The sequence below is a fragment of the Chrysemys picta genome, chromosome 11, assembly GCF_011386835.1.
Source record: "Chrysemys picta bellii isolate R12L10 chromosome 11, ASM1138683v2, whole genome shotgun sequence".
NCBI lineage: Eukaryota > Metazoa > Chordata > Testudines > Emydidae > Chrysemys > Chrysemys picta.
The window spans coordinates 36,178,166-36,197,011 of NC_088801.1; the positions used below are offsets into that span (position 1 = coordinate 36,178,166).

The following is an 18,846-nucleotide window of genomic DNA, read 5'->3' on the forward strand; positions in this document are numbered from 1 at the left end:
GAGCGCTGGGATTCCTGCTAGATTGTAGCACTCGGTAATGCAGGCCACAATCCATGATGAAATGCGCCATGTTGAAACAGGCTGGCCCTTCATTCTGTCCGCTACTGTGACAAAGAGCTGTACCGACTTCCTGAATGGTTTCGTCCTTTCGGTATAAAAGGCCAGCGCTCTGCAGATGTCAAGAGTGTGGAGCCTCTGCTCCCTGCTACTCGCATGAGGCTTGGGGTAGAAAACTGGGAGGAAAATGTCCTGGTTGATGTGGAATTGTGATACCACCTTCGGGAGGAAGGCCAGATGGGGTCTGAGCTGAACCTTGTCCTTAAAAAACACAGTGTAGGGTGGCTCGGATGTTAGAGCCCTGAGCTCAGACACCCTCTGGGCTGAAGTTATTGCCACCAGGAATGCGACCTGGTAGGAGAGGCAGAGCAGGGAGCATGTTGCTAGAGGCTCAAAGGGATGCCCCATGAGCCTAGAAAGGACCAAGTTAAGGCCCCAAGCAGGAACTGGTTGGTGGACGTGCGGGTACAACCTGTCGAGCCCATCAGGAAGCAACTGACCAGGGGGTTAGCAAAAACCGAGTGGCCCTGTACCCCCGGGTGGAAAGCCGAGATGGCAGCCAGGTGTACTCTTATAGAAGACAAGGAGAGACCTTTCTGCTTTAGGTGCAAAAGGTAATCCAAAATCTGGGGCACTAAGGCTAGCACCGGGGGAAAGTTGCGTTGAGCTGACCAGATTGAAAATCTCTTCCACTTGGCCAGGTACGTGGCTCTAGTGGACGGTTTCCTACTGCCGTCTGACTTGTTCTGTACAGAAGAGCTTGAACATATTCAGCCATGGAGCCTCCAGGCTGTGAGATGAAGCAACTGCAGGTTCGGGTGCTGGAGCCACCCGTGATCCTGCGTGAGAAGGTCCGGGAAGAGCGGCAGGGTAACTGGGGCGCCGACTGACATGTCTAGGAGAGACGTGTACCAATGCTGGCGGGGCCAGGCTGGTGCTATGAGAATGACCCGAGTCCAGTCTCTGCGGATCTTGAGCAGAACCTTGTGGACGAGCAGTATGGGTAGGAAGGCGTATAAAAGTGGTCTCTCCCAATGGAGGAGGAACACGTCTGCTGTGGAGCCCGGACTGTGATTCTGGAAGGAGCAGAACTGCTGACACTTGCTGTTGCGTCGCATGACAAAGAGGTCGATCAGGGGACAGCCCCACCTCTGGAAGAGTGAAGATGCGACGTCTGGGTGAAGGGACCACTTGTGGCTGTGAAAAGATCTGCTGAGGCAGACTGCCAGCTCGTTCTGGACCCCTGGAAGGTACAATGCCTGTAGATCGACTGAATGCTCTATACAAAAGTCCCATAACCTGAGGGCTTCCTGGCATAGGGGAGAGGAGCGTGCACCCCCTTGCTTGTTGATATAGAACATTGTGATTGTATTGTCCATCATGACTGATACACATCGACCTGCTAGATACAGGCGGAATGACTGACATGCTAGGTGTACTGCCCTGAGCTCCCTGACATTGATATGAAGACGGAGATCTGTCTGTGTCCTGTGGTGCCCCAGATGAGCCCCCCATCCCAAGTCTGACTCGTCCGTCACTAGCATCAGGCATGGTTGTGGGGCAGCGAAGGGGACTCCTGAGCACACCTGCTGAGCATCCGTCCACCACAGGAGCGAGTTGAGAATAGGGTGAGGCAGGGTCACAATCCTGTCCAAGCTGTCCCTGGCAGGTCTGTACACTGACGCAAGCCACGACTGAAGCGGCCGAAGCCTGAGTCTGGCATGCCAAACCACGTACGTACAGGCCGCCATGCAGCTGAGAAGTCTGAGACAATTTCTTGCGGTGGTGGTGGGGAACTGCCTGAGTCCCTGGTTCATGGTGTCAAGGGCCTGTAATCTTGCCTGCAGGAGGAATGCTCTGGCTAGGGTTGAGTCCAGAACCACCCCTATGAACTCTATCCTCTGGACCAGGGACAGAGTTGATTTTGTCTCGTTCAGTAGGAGACACAGATTCTCGAAGGTGGCTCTGATGAATGCCACCTGAGCTTCCACCTGAGCCCTGGATTGGCCTTTGATCAGTCAGTCATCGAGATATGGGAACACCTGTATCTGAAGTTTTCGCAGAAAGGCAGCAATGAGTGCCATGCACTTGGTGAAGACTTGAGCTGTCGCTGACAGGCCGAAAGAGAAGACAGTAAATTGGTAACGGGAACTGTTAACCACAAACCTGAGGAACTTTCTGTGGTTGTGCGCGATTGCTATGAGAAAATATGCGTCCTTCAAGTCGAGGGTGGCATACCAATCTGCTGGATCCAGTGAAGGGATAATGGAGGTCAGAGAGACCATGTGGAACCTGAGTTTCCTCACAAACTTGTTGAGGTCGTGCAGGTCCGGGATAGGCCTTAGGGCCAGAGGGCAGTTTGGGCTGTCCTTGATTAGCGGAGGGAAGTTGCCTTCTCCTACCACTCCAGTTCCTCCTCCTAGAATTGTTCTGGCTGTTCTGCTGCTGGAATCTTTGAGGAGGTTGTGGGTGGAAGTGTCTCCACTGTGTGGCGGGGGTATGCAAGCCCAAGGATTTGAGGGTGGCTCGGGAATCTTTTAAGCAGTGGAGCTGTTTGTCTGTCTTCTCTGAAAACAGTCTCACCCTCAAACGGGAGGTCCTGAATTGTTTGTTGGACTTCGTAGGGTAATCCTGAGACTTGCAACCAGGCCCCCCGCTGAATAGCCACCCCTGTCGCCATGACTCTTGTGACAGCCTGAAGTGAAGCACGGGAGACTAATTTCCCTTCTTCCACCAAGGCGGTAATTCTGACCAAGAGTCCGAAGGGACGAGCTCCGTGAACTTAGCCATGGAAGCACAGGTGTTATAAGAGTACCTGCTCACAGTGGCCTGCTGGTTAGCAATACAGAGTTGTAAACCACCAGTGGAGTAGATTTTTCTACCCATGAGATCCAGGCGTTTAGCATCCCTATTCTTTGGGGAAGGACCTTGGAAACCTTGTCTCTCCTGCTGGTTAGCTGCATCGATGACCAGCGAGTCCAGAGGTGGATGGGAGTAGAGATGCTCAAAGCCTCTGGAGCTCATTGCATTTGGCAGTTGGTGGCAGGGATGCCGGTGTCGGTCAGAGTCTTGGTGGTGTCCACCACTGTCTTTATGAGGGGTAACGCTACCTGTGAAGGCCCAGAGGCTGCTAGGATGTCCACCATGGGATCTGTGTCCTCAACTACCTACTCGGCCTTGATGCCCAAACCTTGGGCAGTCCTGCGGAGCAACTGCAGTAGAACTCTGTTGTCCTCTAATGCAGGAGCTATGGATGTCCCTGCCAACACTTCGTCCTTCAACAAGGAGGAGGAAGCGTGTGCCAGTGGTAGAAGCTCCCTGCCATCTGCCCCGGTCAGGTCACATGACTCCTGGGGCAGCATTGGAGAAGGTGGTGCCGATGATGGTGCTGGGGCCATAGGCGTCATAGCCAATGTTGGCATCGGCATCAGTCTCACAGGAGGGAACTGCATCGGCACGCTCACAGGAGCCGCTGGGGTCGTGGGGTCAGGTGCCGATATCGGCACCTGGGCCGTAGATGCCTGCATCGAGGTTGACGTCAACAATGGTGCAGGAGTGGGAGATGGGTGTGTCGCCATCGTGAAGGCTGGTGCCAAAGTTGGAGCCGAGTATGGATGTCGCTGAGTGTGGGCCCTGGGCTCCTCACTGGCCCTGGTAATAAGCCCAGGGAGTCCAGAAAGGCCACTGAGGCGGGTTCTGCCACTGCGGAGGCCACACCTACTGCTCCCTTCTGTCTCTGCTTGACCTCGCTCTACGGCTTCTGCTCCTACTTGAGCAATAAGAGTTGGGCTCCGACTCCAAGGTCTCAGACACTGAAGACCACGGAGGAGCCAATCCTCGGTGCCTCAAACGTCGAGAGCTCGGGGAGCGGGAAGGCTCTCTGTCGGAACATGTAGGTGTCGATGGACAAGGCGAAGGGGAGCGCCTCGACATCATAGCAGGCTTTCCTTTCGAATGCACCGGAGGACGGGGCTGAGGGTTCCTCCCTGGCAGGTGAGAAGGGTGCCCACAGGTGGAGGAGATCTCTGGCAGCCTGGTATGCTTCTGGCGTGGACGTGAGCTGAAGCTGCACCAGAGATTGAGGTGGGGCCAGACTCAACTGCCTCACCTGGACAGGAGTTGACACGGCCCCGGAAGGAGACGCTGAGGAGTGGCCAGAGGAGAACGGTCATCTGGCTTTTTCTTCTTTTGAGGCGCTGTAAGCGGTGCCTATCAGATGGAACCCATGAGGAGCCTTAGTGGTGCCGAGCGTCCCTAGAGCAGTTCTTTCTCGGCGCCGAAGTCACCAACAGCGCTGGGGCTTGACACGTCGAGGTTGCCGCTGTAGGGGTCAGGTCTCTCGAGCCTGGGTTGGAATGGGGGCACAAGGCTGCCTCCCCATGAGGATCACCTTCAGCCGCTGTTCCCGTTCTTTAAGTGTTCTCGGGCAGAACTCACAGCAGATATTGCAACGATCTTTCTGATGGGTCTCCCCCAGGTACCTAAGACACGATGAGTGCGGATCACTCTTAGGCATGCGCTTGGCGCAAGCCACGCAGTTCTTAAATCCCGGGGACCACGGCATGCCACGGCACCGGGACCAGAGTGGGGGGAAACCCCCCAACTACCATACTATACTTTAACTGGAGTACTACTAACAACTAACTAACTATATACACGGAATAACGAAGAAACTTGCTGAGCAAGAGCCAAGGGAAGTTCCAGCCACTGTCACTGGCGGTAAGAAGGAACTGAAGGGTTAGCGGGTCGGCAGGGCTATATATTAGATGCCATGAGGGTGCAAGTCCAGGGGGCGCCCAGGCTGACCCAATGGATGCTGCTAAGGGAAAAATCTTCCGGCCATCGTGCATGTGCACACACATCTGATTGGAATCGACATGAACAAGCACTCGAAGAAGAACTCTTGTCACTGAGGCAGGGTGCTACATATGTTCATCTGTGTCACTACATAAATACATCCAAGCAGCAAAGAATGAAACAAGATTTATATCTCCCATACTGCTGGGTCACAATCATGCTGACAGTAGCTATTGCAGAAATCATAAAAGCACACTGAATATGTGTTTCACATAACGTTAGATGGGGTGTCTTCATGGTACCTTACAAGAGAGAAAAACATCAACAGAAGAAAAATACTAATCAAATCCATATTTTTTCTGTGTGATACAGATATTGTGCAATAATTCAATTTCTGTAGAAAAGAGAACCAAAAATATTATATGTAGGTACGCATATTTGATAAATGACTCTTACTGCGATCAAGATATTTTAGTTACTGTGATTAACTTCCTAATAAAGAAAGGGATCATTCTATCCTTTATTCCGTATAAACTTCACCTGACAGCCAACAGAATAATAAAAATAGATTTGAACACTTCTCATTCTGTTTTTTCTATACCTACATGAAGCCATTCTGCATACTGTATATAAAGTATGCAAAATATATAAAAATTATAAAGCTATATAAAGATTACTTTAAAAATAAGCTAATTATGAGAAAAAATATAAATAGAATCAATTTACATTTAAACTTGTTACAGCTAAGTCTGCTAGGAACTGACAGCTAAAAAAAACTTCTGAAGATTAATTAGAGATTAAGTAACCCAAATGAGCACAGCTAATGCATACAATTGCATATGGTTAGAAACAACATAATAAAACATAGTTCTGTAGAACTCAGTAACAGAGGTGCAATAAAGAGTGAGTACAGCATTCCTATTTTTTTAAAATTTCTTGTGCATGTTTACATGAATAGTCGCTTTTTATGAAATAAAGAGTTCAGGTTCTTTCATTTTGTCTTACCCTCATTCCTTCAAATCGCGACAAGGCTCTCAAAGGTCTCAAAGCTCGTAGCGTTCGAAGTGATTTAATTGGACCAAGTTCAGAGTAGCCCAAGGCATTAGCTGTTAAGCTAATCAAAGAAACCTACACACAAAAAAACAAAGACAAATTATTTGTATGTATCTTGTATTGCCCTTTGAAGGATGCAAGATATAATGGCTAAATGTGGAAAAGTTCAGCCTGGATATTAGGAAAATGTTCTTAGATGCCCGGTGCTTCTAACAGCAAGAGCAACTGGGTAGTGGAAAAAACTGGAAAAGAAGAGACATCAAGTTGTTAGTGAATTTCTGAAGTTCTTAGTCTCTTGATCTATGATACTATCATTACATATATACATGAACAGGTTAGATATAGGAAGTACCTTTGCAAAATACAGGTTGTGGGCTGGACTAAAAAACACAAATAGTCTTTTTCTGACATTACTGCCCTTGAGAAATCATGGTATGGATGAATCATAACATTCTCAGGAAAAAATAGTAAAAGGTTGGATGACTTTCTCCACAATTCTTACTAACACAATATTTTGACTGTGACAGTGTTACTACCTTACTCAAAAATATTTCATAAAGGGCATCATAGTGAAATCCTGGTGGCACAAAATTTCTCATACATAAAGTCTGTCATGCTGATGAAATCCTGTTAGTGTAAGAAACCCTTTTGACTTATTATGCTATAAATTTAGCTGAGGAGAAGCTATACCAAGCAGAAAGAACCTATTGTAAAGCAATAAAGATAAATCTACATAGTTTGTCAATGTGTTTATATTTTAACCAATTTGCCTTAAAATCTTACAAGAGCCTTATTACTCTCAATCAGGGGCCTGATCTGGAATCAATGGAAATTTTGACATCAGCTTCAGTGGGAATAGGATTAGGCTTAAAGTCCTTAGAAACTTATAGTAGTCATATTCTCCAGGGCCCAAACACCACAATGAAGAAAAAAAACTGAAAGTCTGTTGAGAATTCAGGATACTATTAATCAAGAGTTGATGGGTCAATATGTAATTCAGTAATTAATTTGTGCGATCAATCTTGTGTTTTATTAAAGGTTTTATATTCAGTGTTGTATGAAGAACCTTGTGCCAAAAAGTTATTTATTGAATTCTGTAGTATCTTTCACAAGGATCAAGGTATACTAAAAAGTAATCAGTTGTAGGCTACTCAGTTTGTGCAAGAAAAGGTGTTTCTCTTTCTCTGTGAAGCTTCCTCAGCTCCATAGAAGTCTTCCTGCTATGGCTTACCTCCCCTACCTATACAGAGGACTGTTCGAAGTAAGGCTGCTTGGAATGATGATTCACAGATCTGAGTATTACTTAATTTATTCATATTAGGAAGTACTTTCCCCCTCCTAATTGCCAATACAGCAAGAAAATTCGTGCATGATATGTCTTCTGCCAGGAGTGTCTCCTATCAAACTATGCTAAAACTTCGTCACAAATTATTCTGAATAGCTGGGGCAAGGAGCCCATGTTTGGTTTTGCAAAATCTTGGTTAGACCACAACCAGAGGTGGTTTGGAACGGACTTCCATTTTTATCAGTGCCATCCAGGTTTGTAGGGGATGAGGATTTGGATGAAAGGCTCTAGGTTGGCTCAACTCTTCACCAAACTCAGAAAACAAGCCACAGAAGTTGTCAAGCACCTGTAATTTTCTCCCAAATGCAATACGAGCTGTAATTTTCTCAGAATTTGACATTAAATGAATATAAGTAGTATTAGAAAATCAGGAAACCTGAAGAATCTAAGATAACATCCATTTAATCAAAAGATTTTCCACTTAGTTTTCATTAGTTGGATTGAAAGTATTTTTTCAGTTAGTTCAGTAGGCAGCATAATCCATGTGGAAGGTACTGAGTCTGAAATAACTTTCTTCCAGAAAATAAAAAGCTTATTTACTGGTGTAATGGATAAGATTGTTAAGGAATTTACACTTAAGCATATTACTGTAGGAACTAAATCTTATTGCTGCATGTTCAGTAATAAAATAGAATATCATTATTTGTCATTACAAGGCAGATTGAAAATGATCTGTTTGCAGCCTAAATCCTTCATGAAGTATTTTACTATATTACTATAAAATTATTGTAGTTGTGACAAAATGTGGCATACAGCCATTTGTTTTTGTTACTCTCTTTTCTGGGAAATAATAATCTACATTACAGCATAGATCTGGTGCAATTATTAATTCAATTCTTCAAAGAAGATCCACAAGAATGATTAAAGGATTGGAAAACATGCCTTTGGTGAAAAACTAAATTGACCGAGCTTCTTGAGTCTATCAGAGGAAATTAAGTGGTGATTTGATCAACCTATGTAAATAGACACATGGAGAACAGAAATTTGATAATACACGGCTCTTCAGTCTAGCAGACAAAAGGTATAAATTGTGGTTACTTACCTTACAGTAACTGGAGTTCCTCAAGATGTGTAGTCCCTATGTGTATTCCACTCACCTGAGACCAGAAGATTTTTTGTTGGCTGTGTTTGTTAGTCCACATATATACCCTTTACTTCTTTGTGCACCAAACTGAGGGCATAAGGGGTGGTGAAGACCAACTGCCTCTTTGGTTACCTTTCTACTGTGAATAGTCCTAGGATAAGGCCCCGCAGTAGAAGGGAAGGAGGGTGGGTAGTGGAATACAGATAGTGACCACACACCTTGAAGACTTCCAGTTACTATACGCTAAGTAACCTTTCTTTCTTTGAGTGATGGCCGCTACGTGTATTCCACTCAAGGTGATTCATAAGCAGTATTCATCGAGGACAGGGGTGCAAGAAACCATGCTGTACCACAGATTAAAGGAGTGCTCTGCCAAAGGATGCAAATATGTTTTGCAGAAGTGTGTACAGAGCCCCACCATTGCCACTCTACAGATGAGGGACACTTCTAAGTGAAGCCACTGATGGGGATGGGGCTCTGGTCGAGTGAGCCCTCCCATCTTGTGGTGGGAAGGTTGCCACTAACTTGTAACCAAAGCAGGATGCAGCTGAAAGCCATTTGCACAGTCTCTTTGAGTAGGTGGCTTCTTGTCTCATACATTTGCCAAAAGAGTCAAATAACTTAGGAAATTTTCTGAAGGGCTTTGTCCCCTGCAGATACAAAGCCAAGGTTCTACAGACATCCAGAGAGTGTAGTTACCTGTCCCCTCTGGTGGCATGTGGCTTTGGATAGAAGACAAGTGGATGACCTGGTTTTGATGAAATTCAGGGGTTATTTTGGGGATGAATTTGGAGTGCAACCTCAGGGAACCTTTTCATTGTGGAAGACTGTCTAAGGTGGGTCAGCCATAAGGGCCCCCAACTCACCTATTCTTCTGGCTGAGGTAATTGCAACCAGGAATACAACCTTCATAGATAGGTGAGCAAAGGAACACGAGGGTAAGGGCTCAAATGGACCCTTCATTAGTGATGACAGGACTAGGACAGGACCGGACCAAGGGGGCACATTAAAACCAGTGCAAGAGATTACATTGGTAAGGGGGCAGGGTCTCCTTGTGGGGAGAACCACTGATTCTCAGCAGTGTAGTGTGCTCTGTGGGAGTGGGAACGTGCCCAAGAAGCTCTGGAATCTATATCGGGAATAACTTTCTGTCTCAGTACAGTCAGTAGAGTTGTCATCCAGGTCTTGAACTCACCTGAGGAATATAAATCTTCTGAATCAACAGGTGGAGTCATTGGTACCCGCTGTCTTATTATGCCCCATCTTGTTGGCTGTACTGGTGAGTGGTGGATCTGTGGTGTGGGAACCTCTCTGCATGACTGGTTCCAAGAGTATTGGTGACTCTGGGTCAGCATATGCAGCCAGGTCATCAAGAACAGTATACCTGACTCCTGAGGCTGGAAGGGCTTCTACCTCTTGGTGGAGTCAACAGTGCTGGTTCAGACCAGGTGGTTAGTCACAGGTACCGATGACTGCTCCTTGCTGCTGTGAGTCTGTACTGTTGGTGTAGGGGGTTTCCACTCTCTTCTTTCCCTCACCAGTACTGAGGCTGAGTCTGTCCCATCCATGACTGAGGTTTTTGGCACAGTTGAGTCTTGGTAACAATTAGCCAGACCCAGGCTCCTTGTGACCTCCTGACACACCTGTACTAAGATGCAGTCTCTCGCTTGATTTGGAGGATGTAGGGGAAGAGATCCTCTTCTCAGATGAACACTTCAGAGGGGATTTCTCTCACTGTTTGTGAGAATACTTTCTCTTACTCTCCCTCCTCCTCCTGTCAGCTCTGCCCTCTGTGATTCCGGAGCCAGGGAAAACCCTGGCGACTCAGGGTCAGACTGGAATCTCATTTTGGCAATGAAAGCAATACATTTTCCTCTAGGAGGAAAAATTTTGTGTGGGGGCCTTTTGATTTCTTCCTCCTCCTGTTGCATATTTAAGACCATAATGGACTGCCTTCCATCCCCCACAAAAAATGGCATCAGTTCTGAGCTCAAATGATATTGCATTATAAAAGCATTAAGTGTAACAGAATTCTATGATATAATTCTGGAGAAAGCAAATTGCTAGGTACATTTACCAATGTTTTAATTTCTTAAGAATTATATTTTATCTAATGTAAAATTATTTACCTAATACATTTCTACATTTACCTTTCTAAAATTGGCATCTACACCAATCATTCCAGTACATTCCTTTTATATGTGCAGAGATTAGGTGCAGTTCAAATGAAATCAGTTTGTCTTAGAGGACACACCAACTCTGGATCCTACCAAAAAGTGTAGAAACTTATAAATTATTAGACAGCTATTTATAAGAAAATTTCAAAACAGAAGTCTAAAATGTTTTACACTACAATCACAAAAAAAGATTATACCTCCAAAGAGTTAAACTCTAGTGGTAAGTGTAGGAAAGATGTCAGACAATGAATGCATATTGCCAAGTCAGAAAGTCTCCATTCTATCTCATGACATTTGCAGCAACAAGAAGTATCCAGCAGTAAAGCGCAGCAGAAGAAAACATTCCATAGCCAAGAGTAAAATAAAAATATGTAAAAGAATGAGAACATTGGAGCTGGCAGTGCTTTTCAAAAATTTAACAGCTAGCATTGTTATCAGATAGTTATACTTTTTCTTTTTGTGGGTGACCAGGATCCTTAACTTATCTGGTTTTCTAGGTGTACTCCCCATCCTACAAGGCTGGGATCTGTTATGAGAATTCTGGTCCAGTTGCAGCTGAAGAATCCATTATAACAAGACTCCTTTTGGTTCAACAGTGAGAAGTATAGTACTGCTGGTAAAGTTTATTTGGGAGCATATCAACTACTGAGTGATTTTAGTGTTTACACTGGTAACTTTCTTATGTGCAGTTAAATCTATGGTGGGACCTCAATGCATGAAACCCTCAGGTCCAGTTGAATACATAGCTTTATTGTGCATTTGGAGTAGTGTAAAAGTAGCTCTTTCAAACTTAGAATGGGCCTGAGATGTGCAAGGGCATAGTCATGCTGATGTTTCGATGGAAGAAATTTCAGCGGAATTTTGCCTGGGACTTCTCCTGAAGTTTCTGTTCCAATATCTACTTCTTGTAGAGTCAGAATACCAATGGAATATTTATGTTGGATACAGTTACTAGAGGACTACCAGCTCCTGATCTGTTCAGAAGCTTGGAGAGAATGCTTATGCTTCTTTGTATTTTCTGCAGCTATTTCTTCCAACTTTTCCTGAAGACTTTAAATCCTATGAACTATGAAGAGCACAAAAAAGTTCCATCTTAACTAAACTGGGGCCTGGCAACTGAGTTGGCTGCAAAGTTCTCATAGCAAAACACTTAGGAATCGACTATTCAAGAAGTGGTGAGTGAAATATTATGAAGCACTGTGAGGATTTCCTCATATTTAAAGGGAACAATACAGCTTTATGGTTATCCTAAGAATATAAGAAGGGCCATACTGAATCAGATCAAAGGTCCATCTAGCCCAGTATCCTGTCTTCTGACAGTGGCCAATGCCAGGTGCTTCAGAGGGAATGAACAGAACAGGCAATCATTGAGTGATCCACCCCTTTCATCCATTCCCAGCTTCTGGGAAACCGAGGCTACGGACGATTAGAGCAGGTGGGATCCCTATCCAGACTGGCCAATAGCCATTGATGGACCTATCCTCCAGGATCATACCATATTGTTGCTGTGTTGGGAAAAGCATCTTAGAAGCCTCAGATTATCTCTAATGCATTTTGCCTACTGGGTTTCTGAGAAGCCACCATGTTTTTCACAAAGGAAGCCACTGCTTCATTAGTTTTTCAGAATTTTAATTATATGGCACTGCATTTCTGACAACTGGCTCTTTTCCCTTTGTCTTGGTTTTCCTACTCTCAAAGATAATGTCTTAAAAAGCAAGGGTAGGCGCAGTCCGTGTATCACCTTACTACCAAAGGATGTCTCTGGAAAGGTACTTTAACTTCATGAGATGAAGGGTGCAGTTTTTTGTTTTTTTTAATAGAGATAATAATTCCAAAATCTGTGTTGGGGACTGGGGAGTGGGGTAGTATCTATTAAAAAGCAGGCCTTGATGGACAAATAGAAATGGAAAATTAAAGATCATGGGTTTCTGGAGATACAGTGTGTGGAATTCTACCATGTCACAGCAATCCTAGCAGCTGAGCCATGGATGAGTATAGCTGGGAAACCACTAGCTTCCCATTACTTATGAAATTATCCAATGTTTTCATTTAACATTTTAGTTTTAATCAGCAGTCCCCATTTGGATCCTATGCAGTCTTCAGAGGAGAATATGAGAATATCTTCTTCAAACAAAATTAGAAACAGGTTGTTTCCCTTATTTTGAGACCTCCTTCCTCTACTTTTATGTGGTTAAAGGCACTATCCTAGTGTTACAGCATGCTCCTGACTGTCCAGAGATTGTGGTCATGGCACAAACTGATAGTTTCCTCTCCTGAAGAACAGAGCTATTGGAACAGGAAAGAGGGGAAGGAGTCACAGTATCTATTTTAAGTTTCTTATGAGCCACTGCCCCTGTCTCAGAAGGGGGAGTTAATTTTATGCTTTTTTTGTAGTGGTGAGGGAGGGACTTTACCTAGATAGGTGGGCAAAGGAAACCCAGAAGAGAAGGTTAGAGTTTCAATGCTCTAAGGTTTTCTCAGTTGAGGAGAGGGAGAGAGGAGTTAGAATCTGATATGAGATAATTATTGTGCAAAAATAAACAAAAATTAAAATTCTAAAACAAATAGGTTGGGAGAAGCTGAATTACTAACTTGCTTTGCCTGTGGAAGCAAAGAACATAAACAAACATAAAAAAGAAAGACCCAACAACTAAAAACCAAAGTATTTACAGGAAAGGAATGGATATGCTTGAACTGCTGCTGGTTGCAGATTTAAAACTTTTGGCAGGATTCCAGAGTTTGTGTGGCCTTGTCAGTTTTTTTGAATTTTTCCCAATGTCTGCAAAGACAGAAAGAACTCATGAGTATGAACTCATGTAGATGTCATAAAATAAAATATATGCATGGGAGTTTTGAAAGTACCTAAATGACTTTGGAGTGCAAATCCCAGTGATTAGTGCTCCTAAGTCATATAGGTGCTTATGAAGATACCAATCTATGTTTTTATCATAGCTAGCAGTAAAACAGTAATTCTATTACCCATAAAAATAGATTACTTCTGTTTTAAAAGTATAGTATTCAGAGAGACAATATAGACAGAAGCCAAACCAAAACTGAGACTGAGAAGAAAAGCCAAGCCAAGCCAAAAGTAAGAAAGATTTAGTTCCCAATATAAGCTTTAGAACAGTGGTGGGCAACCTGCGACCTGGCAGGATAATCCGCTGGCGGGCCACTAGACAATTTGTTTACCTTTGCACGGCTGCCCGCATCTCCCAGTGGCTGCAGTTCACCATTCCCGGACAATGGGAGCTGTGGGAAGCGATGGCCAGTATGTCCCTGCGGCCCGCACCACTTCCCGCAGCTCCCATTGGCCGGGAACGGCGAACCATGGCCACTGGGAGCTGCGGGCGGCCATGCAAATATAAACAAACTGTCTGGCGGCCCGCCAGCGGATTACCCTCACAGCCCATGGGCCACAGGTTGCCCATCACTGCTTTAGAAGGTCAAAAGTGGCTGAAAAGTGATAGGATTATATTTAAAGTTGTCTTGCCACCTCATTGAGCAGGAATGCTATAAAATGAACATGAGAATTACTGCTGAAAACAAACAGAAGATGCAGAATGAAATGGAACATACAAATGCAGTTTTAATGCGTTATTAAATAACCACAAGGCAACAGGGAAATGTTCACCAGTTGTGAATTTTTGGTCATTTTTAACCCAGAGTACTGTCCTCATTATACATATGACTAACAATGAGTTATGTAGAATGGCCAACTTACAGAAGAGTAAAAATAGGTTATTTAGAAAATATAGTACATACATCAACAATCAGGAAATCCAGCCAGCACCAGGCATTAGTGAAATAGGTTTGAAAACCATAGGCCACCCATTTTAGCACCATTTCCAGAATGAAGATGTAAGTGAAGACCTTATCAGCATATTCTAGCACGGTCCTGATAGCCTTACGCTTTTCAATATATATATCTTCAAAAGCCTGTGAACAAACAAATAGTATTCAAGTTCAGTATTCATAAGCCTTTGCAAGGTACAATTTAGGCTGCATGGGCTGAAGATGAAAAGGAAAAGGTAAATCACTTTCCAATTCAGGATGTTTTCTGAAGGTAGTATTTATCACTGATTACAAAATATATTTTTGAGATGTAAGTCTTTGGTACATGGTGATGGGAGTGATCTACAGCAATCCTCCAAAGGTTTTTAGAAAACTGTCTACTGTCATCCTAGACACAGACCCTGTGACTCAGACAAGCCAAATCTCAATTCAATGCACAAGGCAGTATTAGACACGAATACCTGCAGCTCACAAAAGTATGTAATAAGTATGTGGCAAGAAGAAATGAGGCACAGTGACCCAATGCTGTATACTGTAACTGACAAATCCTTAACCCTCAAATGACAGCTCATGCAGTGAATAACTATAGGAAATATAAACAGACACTTGTTTCCAGGTGTCTCTTTTTAAAACACAAGCAGGATGCATGATAGAGCAGGGGCGGGCAAACTTTTTGGCCTGAGGGCCTCATCGAGTTTCTGAAATTGTATGGAGGGCTGGTTAGGGGAGGCTGTGCCTCCCCAAACAGCCAGGCATGGCCCAGCCCCCAACCCCTATCCGACTCCCCCCCCTCCGCTTCTCGCCTCCTGATGCCCCCCCCCCCCCGGACTCCTGCCCCATCCAACCGCCCCCATTCCCTGACGGTCCCCTGGGGACCTCTGCCCAATCCACCCCCCTGCTCTCTGTCCCAACTGCCCCCGGACTCTCCTGTCCCATCCAACCATCCCTTCTCCCTGACTGCCCCCGGACACCCTGCCCCTAAGTGCCCCCTGCTGCCCCATCCAACCCCCCCTCTCCTTCCTGACTGCCCCCCAGGACCCCTGCCCCATCCAACCCCCCTGTTCCTCGCCCTCTGACCACCCCAACCCCTATCCACACCCCCGGCCTCTGATCACCCCCTGAACTCCCCTGCCCTCTATCCAATCCTCCCTGCTCCCTTACCACGCTGCCTGGAGCACTGGTGGCTGGCAGCGCAGCTGCAAGAGGACAGGCAGCCACACCGCCACGGCACTGCCCCAGAAGCTCACTGCTCCGCCGCCCAGAGCATTGCACTGGTGGCGCAGTGAGCTGAGACTGCAGGGGGCCGGGGGACAGCAGGGGAGGGGCTGGGGGCTAGCCTTCCAGGCCAGGAGCTCAGGGGCCGGACAGGACAGTCCCATGGGCCACATAGTTTGCCCACCTCTGTGATAGAGTGTAAAAATAAATGAATAGCTTAATGGATTTTTATGAGATTTTGGCTACAAACCTAGAGAACTTTTAAAAAATGTAATCTGGAGAATTTTGCCCGACTAGACTGGGTATGTAGGTGTGTAAAAATAATGGGAGGGTAAATGGCTAATTAAACTGAAACTCATATGTTACCTGTTCAAAGAAATTAGGACAATTATGTAACAGTGGTTTGCCCTTATAAAGCATGGATACGATCTGTTTCTAATATGTGAATAAAAAGTATCCTCTACTAATCAAAGTTACTACTTACACAAATAAAACTTTTCATACAAGAAATTTAATTTGATAGAAATTAAGTGGCCCAGAAGAAGATTTATTAATTTGGTGGGAAGCAAGTTAATGCCCTATACCCTGTTACTGGATGCCTAGCAAGCAGTCATGAAGCCTAGAGACGGCACATCAGAAATATCAATTTTAAATTAAAGAGTCGCGGCCTAAGGGAAAGATTGGGATTATAAGAAATACACATCTGTGTAATCTGTACCACAGGCACTGAAAGTTCACAGGGATTCCTTGTCTAGGGTTGCTACACCATTTTGGGATTTTTTTTTAAGTGTTTGCAAGCATTGTTCCTTAAAAAAAAAAAAAAAGTCGTCTTGTTGCTGTCTAGTCAACCACCAAAATCAAGTGGTTCATCTGTCGCCCTCCCATATCTACCCATGGACTCCTGCTCCTAAATGGAAACAGACAGCCTGGACCCTATTAGTCCTATTCTCTAAAACCAGCTCCCCATCCATGCACTCATCTGCAGTTTCTTATACCAAAAACTCTCCTCCCCTTTCCTTCATCTTGCAGTCCAACTGTTCCTCCCACCTGCTATCTACCAATGTGACACAATGTCCTCAACTGCTGATGTTTTTGCTACTACAGCATTACCCCAGAATTCTGCGTGTGCAGTGGCAGGGGGTAGGCAGAGCTGAAGGTAATATGACAAATTAAAAGGCAGCAAATATAAAGAACATGTTAAAATCTATGAGCTCTCTCTATGCAATAAAAGACACCCAGAAGGCTTGGGGAGAGAGAGAGAGAGGAATTTGGCTGGAGGAATCTATACAGGAGTATGGTCCAAGAACCTTGATAAGAGTTTTTACATGTCATTTTATATTTGTTTTCTTTTTCATCTGATCAAACCTTTACAAAATCTGGGTTTGACCACCACTTCCATTTCTCCATAAAATAATAAAAGCTAGATTGTGGCTGGCCCCGCAGAGGTGCACAAGGAGGGAAAGAGCGTTACACACAAAGAGCAGCCACATCTCTGCTACTGTATTCTCAGCAACCAAGGACAGGGCTGACAGAGACTCCAAAGGGGATATGGCTAGATACCGACTAAGAAAAAGAAAGCGGTCTAGTGAAGGTATGAATCCATACATATGTACAGGTGTTACAGACTCTATTTTTGTGTGTATTTTCCCCAATGCTCCTGCAAGTATTCTGTCTGAGCCAGCCAGAATGTTGAAAGAGAACTTCCACTCACTCACAATCTGACCCCAATACAAACTCTGGCCAGAACAGTGTGAAGAACTAATCTCTACTAATGGTAGGATAAAGGAATTCTGGGTGTCCCCATATGGCATTCCAGATATGTGACATTTTTTATTAAAATATTTTTTTAAATAATTTTTTCCTAGTGGAAAAAAAAAGCTGTATATACATCTCTCTTTGATTAACCATTCTTCTAAAGGGCGTTTTCTCTCAGAAATAATATGCCTGTTACACATTTCACTTACCAGAGCACCACTGCTGAGGAGAATCATGAAGACAATGAAGGTTTCAAACCAGTTGTGTTCTACTATCTTATAGCAGGTTTTTCGAAGATTCCACCAGATTTTTCCTTTCTTATTTTCTAGGCGGACTTGACAGAACTTGAATTTTCGTACACAGCCTAATCATCAGGACAATAAATTATGACAAATCAATTTGTGATATTATTCTGAAATAGTAAATCAATGCTGACAAATTAAATTTTGATACTAAGTTTCTGCTAGCCTCCTGACTCCACATCAAACCGGGAATCAGAGGCAATGATATAGTTGAGCTCACTTTCATTTACAACCTTTTTATAAAATGTACATACAGAACAAGAAAACAAACTGCAGCTACCAGAAGGCAGAGACTAAGGACTGATCCTGTAGACATTTATACATGAGTAACTTCACTCATATGAATATGTTCCACGTGTGTGTTTTTGTAGGATTGGTCCCTAAGAAAACATAACAGTATTTTTCATTAGAACAGTGTAATTATGTACTAGGATATTGTAAAATGGTCACTGTCTAGTAATTTGGACTCAAAACGTAGCTTTTTGGGGGGGAGGGGGAGGGGAGAGAATCAAGTTTCTGTATAGCCTAATATGAAAATAAGTTTCCTTTTGTGGAAATATTTTCTCTACTGAAAAATTAGAGTAGGAAATAAAGTAGATATTTAAAAATGCTGTTTTAATGATACACCTCTACCCCGACATAACAAGGCCCAATATAACATGAATTTGGATATAATGCAGTAAAGCAGCACTTGGGGGCGGAGGGGGGGGCGGGGCTGCGCACTCCGGCAGATCAAAGCAAGTTCGATATAACGTGGTTTCACCTATAACGCAGTAAGATTTTTTGGCTCCCGAGGACAGCGTTATATCGAGGTAGAGGTGTATCTACTAAGTTTAAGAACTAGATCCTACAAAGACTTACCAGTTGTAGTGCTTACTACTGTGAGTAGTTCCATAGGCAGATTACTCAACAGCAGCAAATAGTGTAGTAAGTGTTTTGCACCATTTATCCCATCGAACCCAATTCTGCAAATATTTATTCACATAAGTAATCCCACTGGATAGAGTGAAGTTATGTATGGCACAAGTCACAGCAGGATTTGACTTTTAATTAATAACAAACTGTTTTATTTCAAAAATGATTTTACCTTGATAGTTCCCCTTTCAATTTCTATGAACCTTTTTCCAAGAGGTTTACTTGAATGCTACAATTTGTAAATAAAAATTTTGTTGTGCACATGCGCATGCACAAACACAAAATAATAGTGACATTCAATAATACGTTTTTCAGTGGGGGGAAAAAAACAGAATTTATACACACGCTAATTAT

The 18,846-nt window shown here is 44.1% G+C and overlaps 1 protein-coding gene across 1 annotated transcript in view; it reads right to left on the reverse strand.

The window, feature by feature from the left end:
- The window catches only part of LOC101945174 (sodium channel protein type 2 subunit alpha-like), a 190,588-nt gene that overhangs the window by 20,783 nt on the left and 150,959 nt on the right, over positions 1-18,846 (reverse strand). Inside the window, exons 19-21 of the mRNA XM_005290394.5 lie at positions 17,485-17,639; positions 14,276-14,449; positions 5,860-5,982 (exon numbers count right to left, since the gene is read on the reverse strand). Of these exons, the coding sequence (XP_005290451.2) occupies positions 5,860-5,982; positions 14,276-14,449; positions 17,485-17,639 (452 nt within the window). The remainder of the gene's footprint in view (positions 1-5,859; positions 5,983-14,275; positions 14,450-17,484; positions 17,640-18,846) is intronic.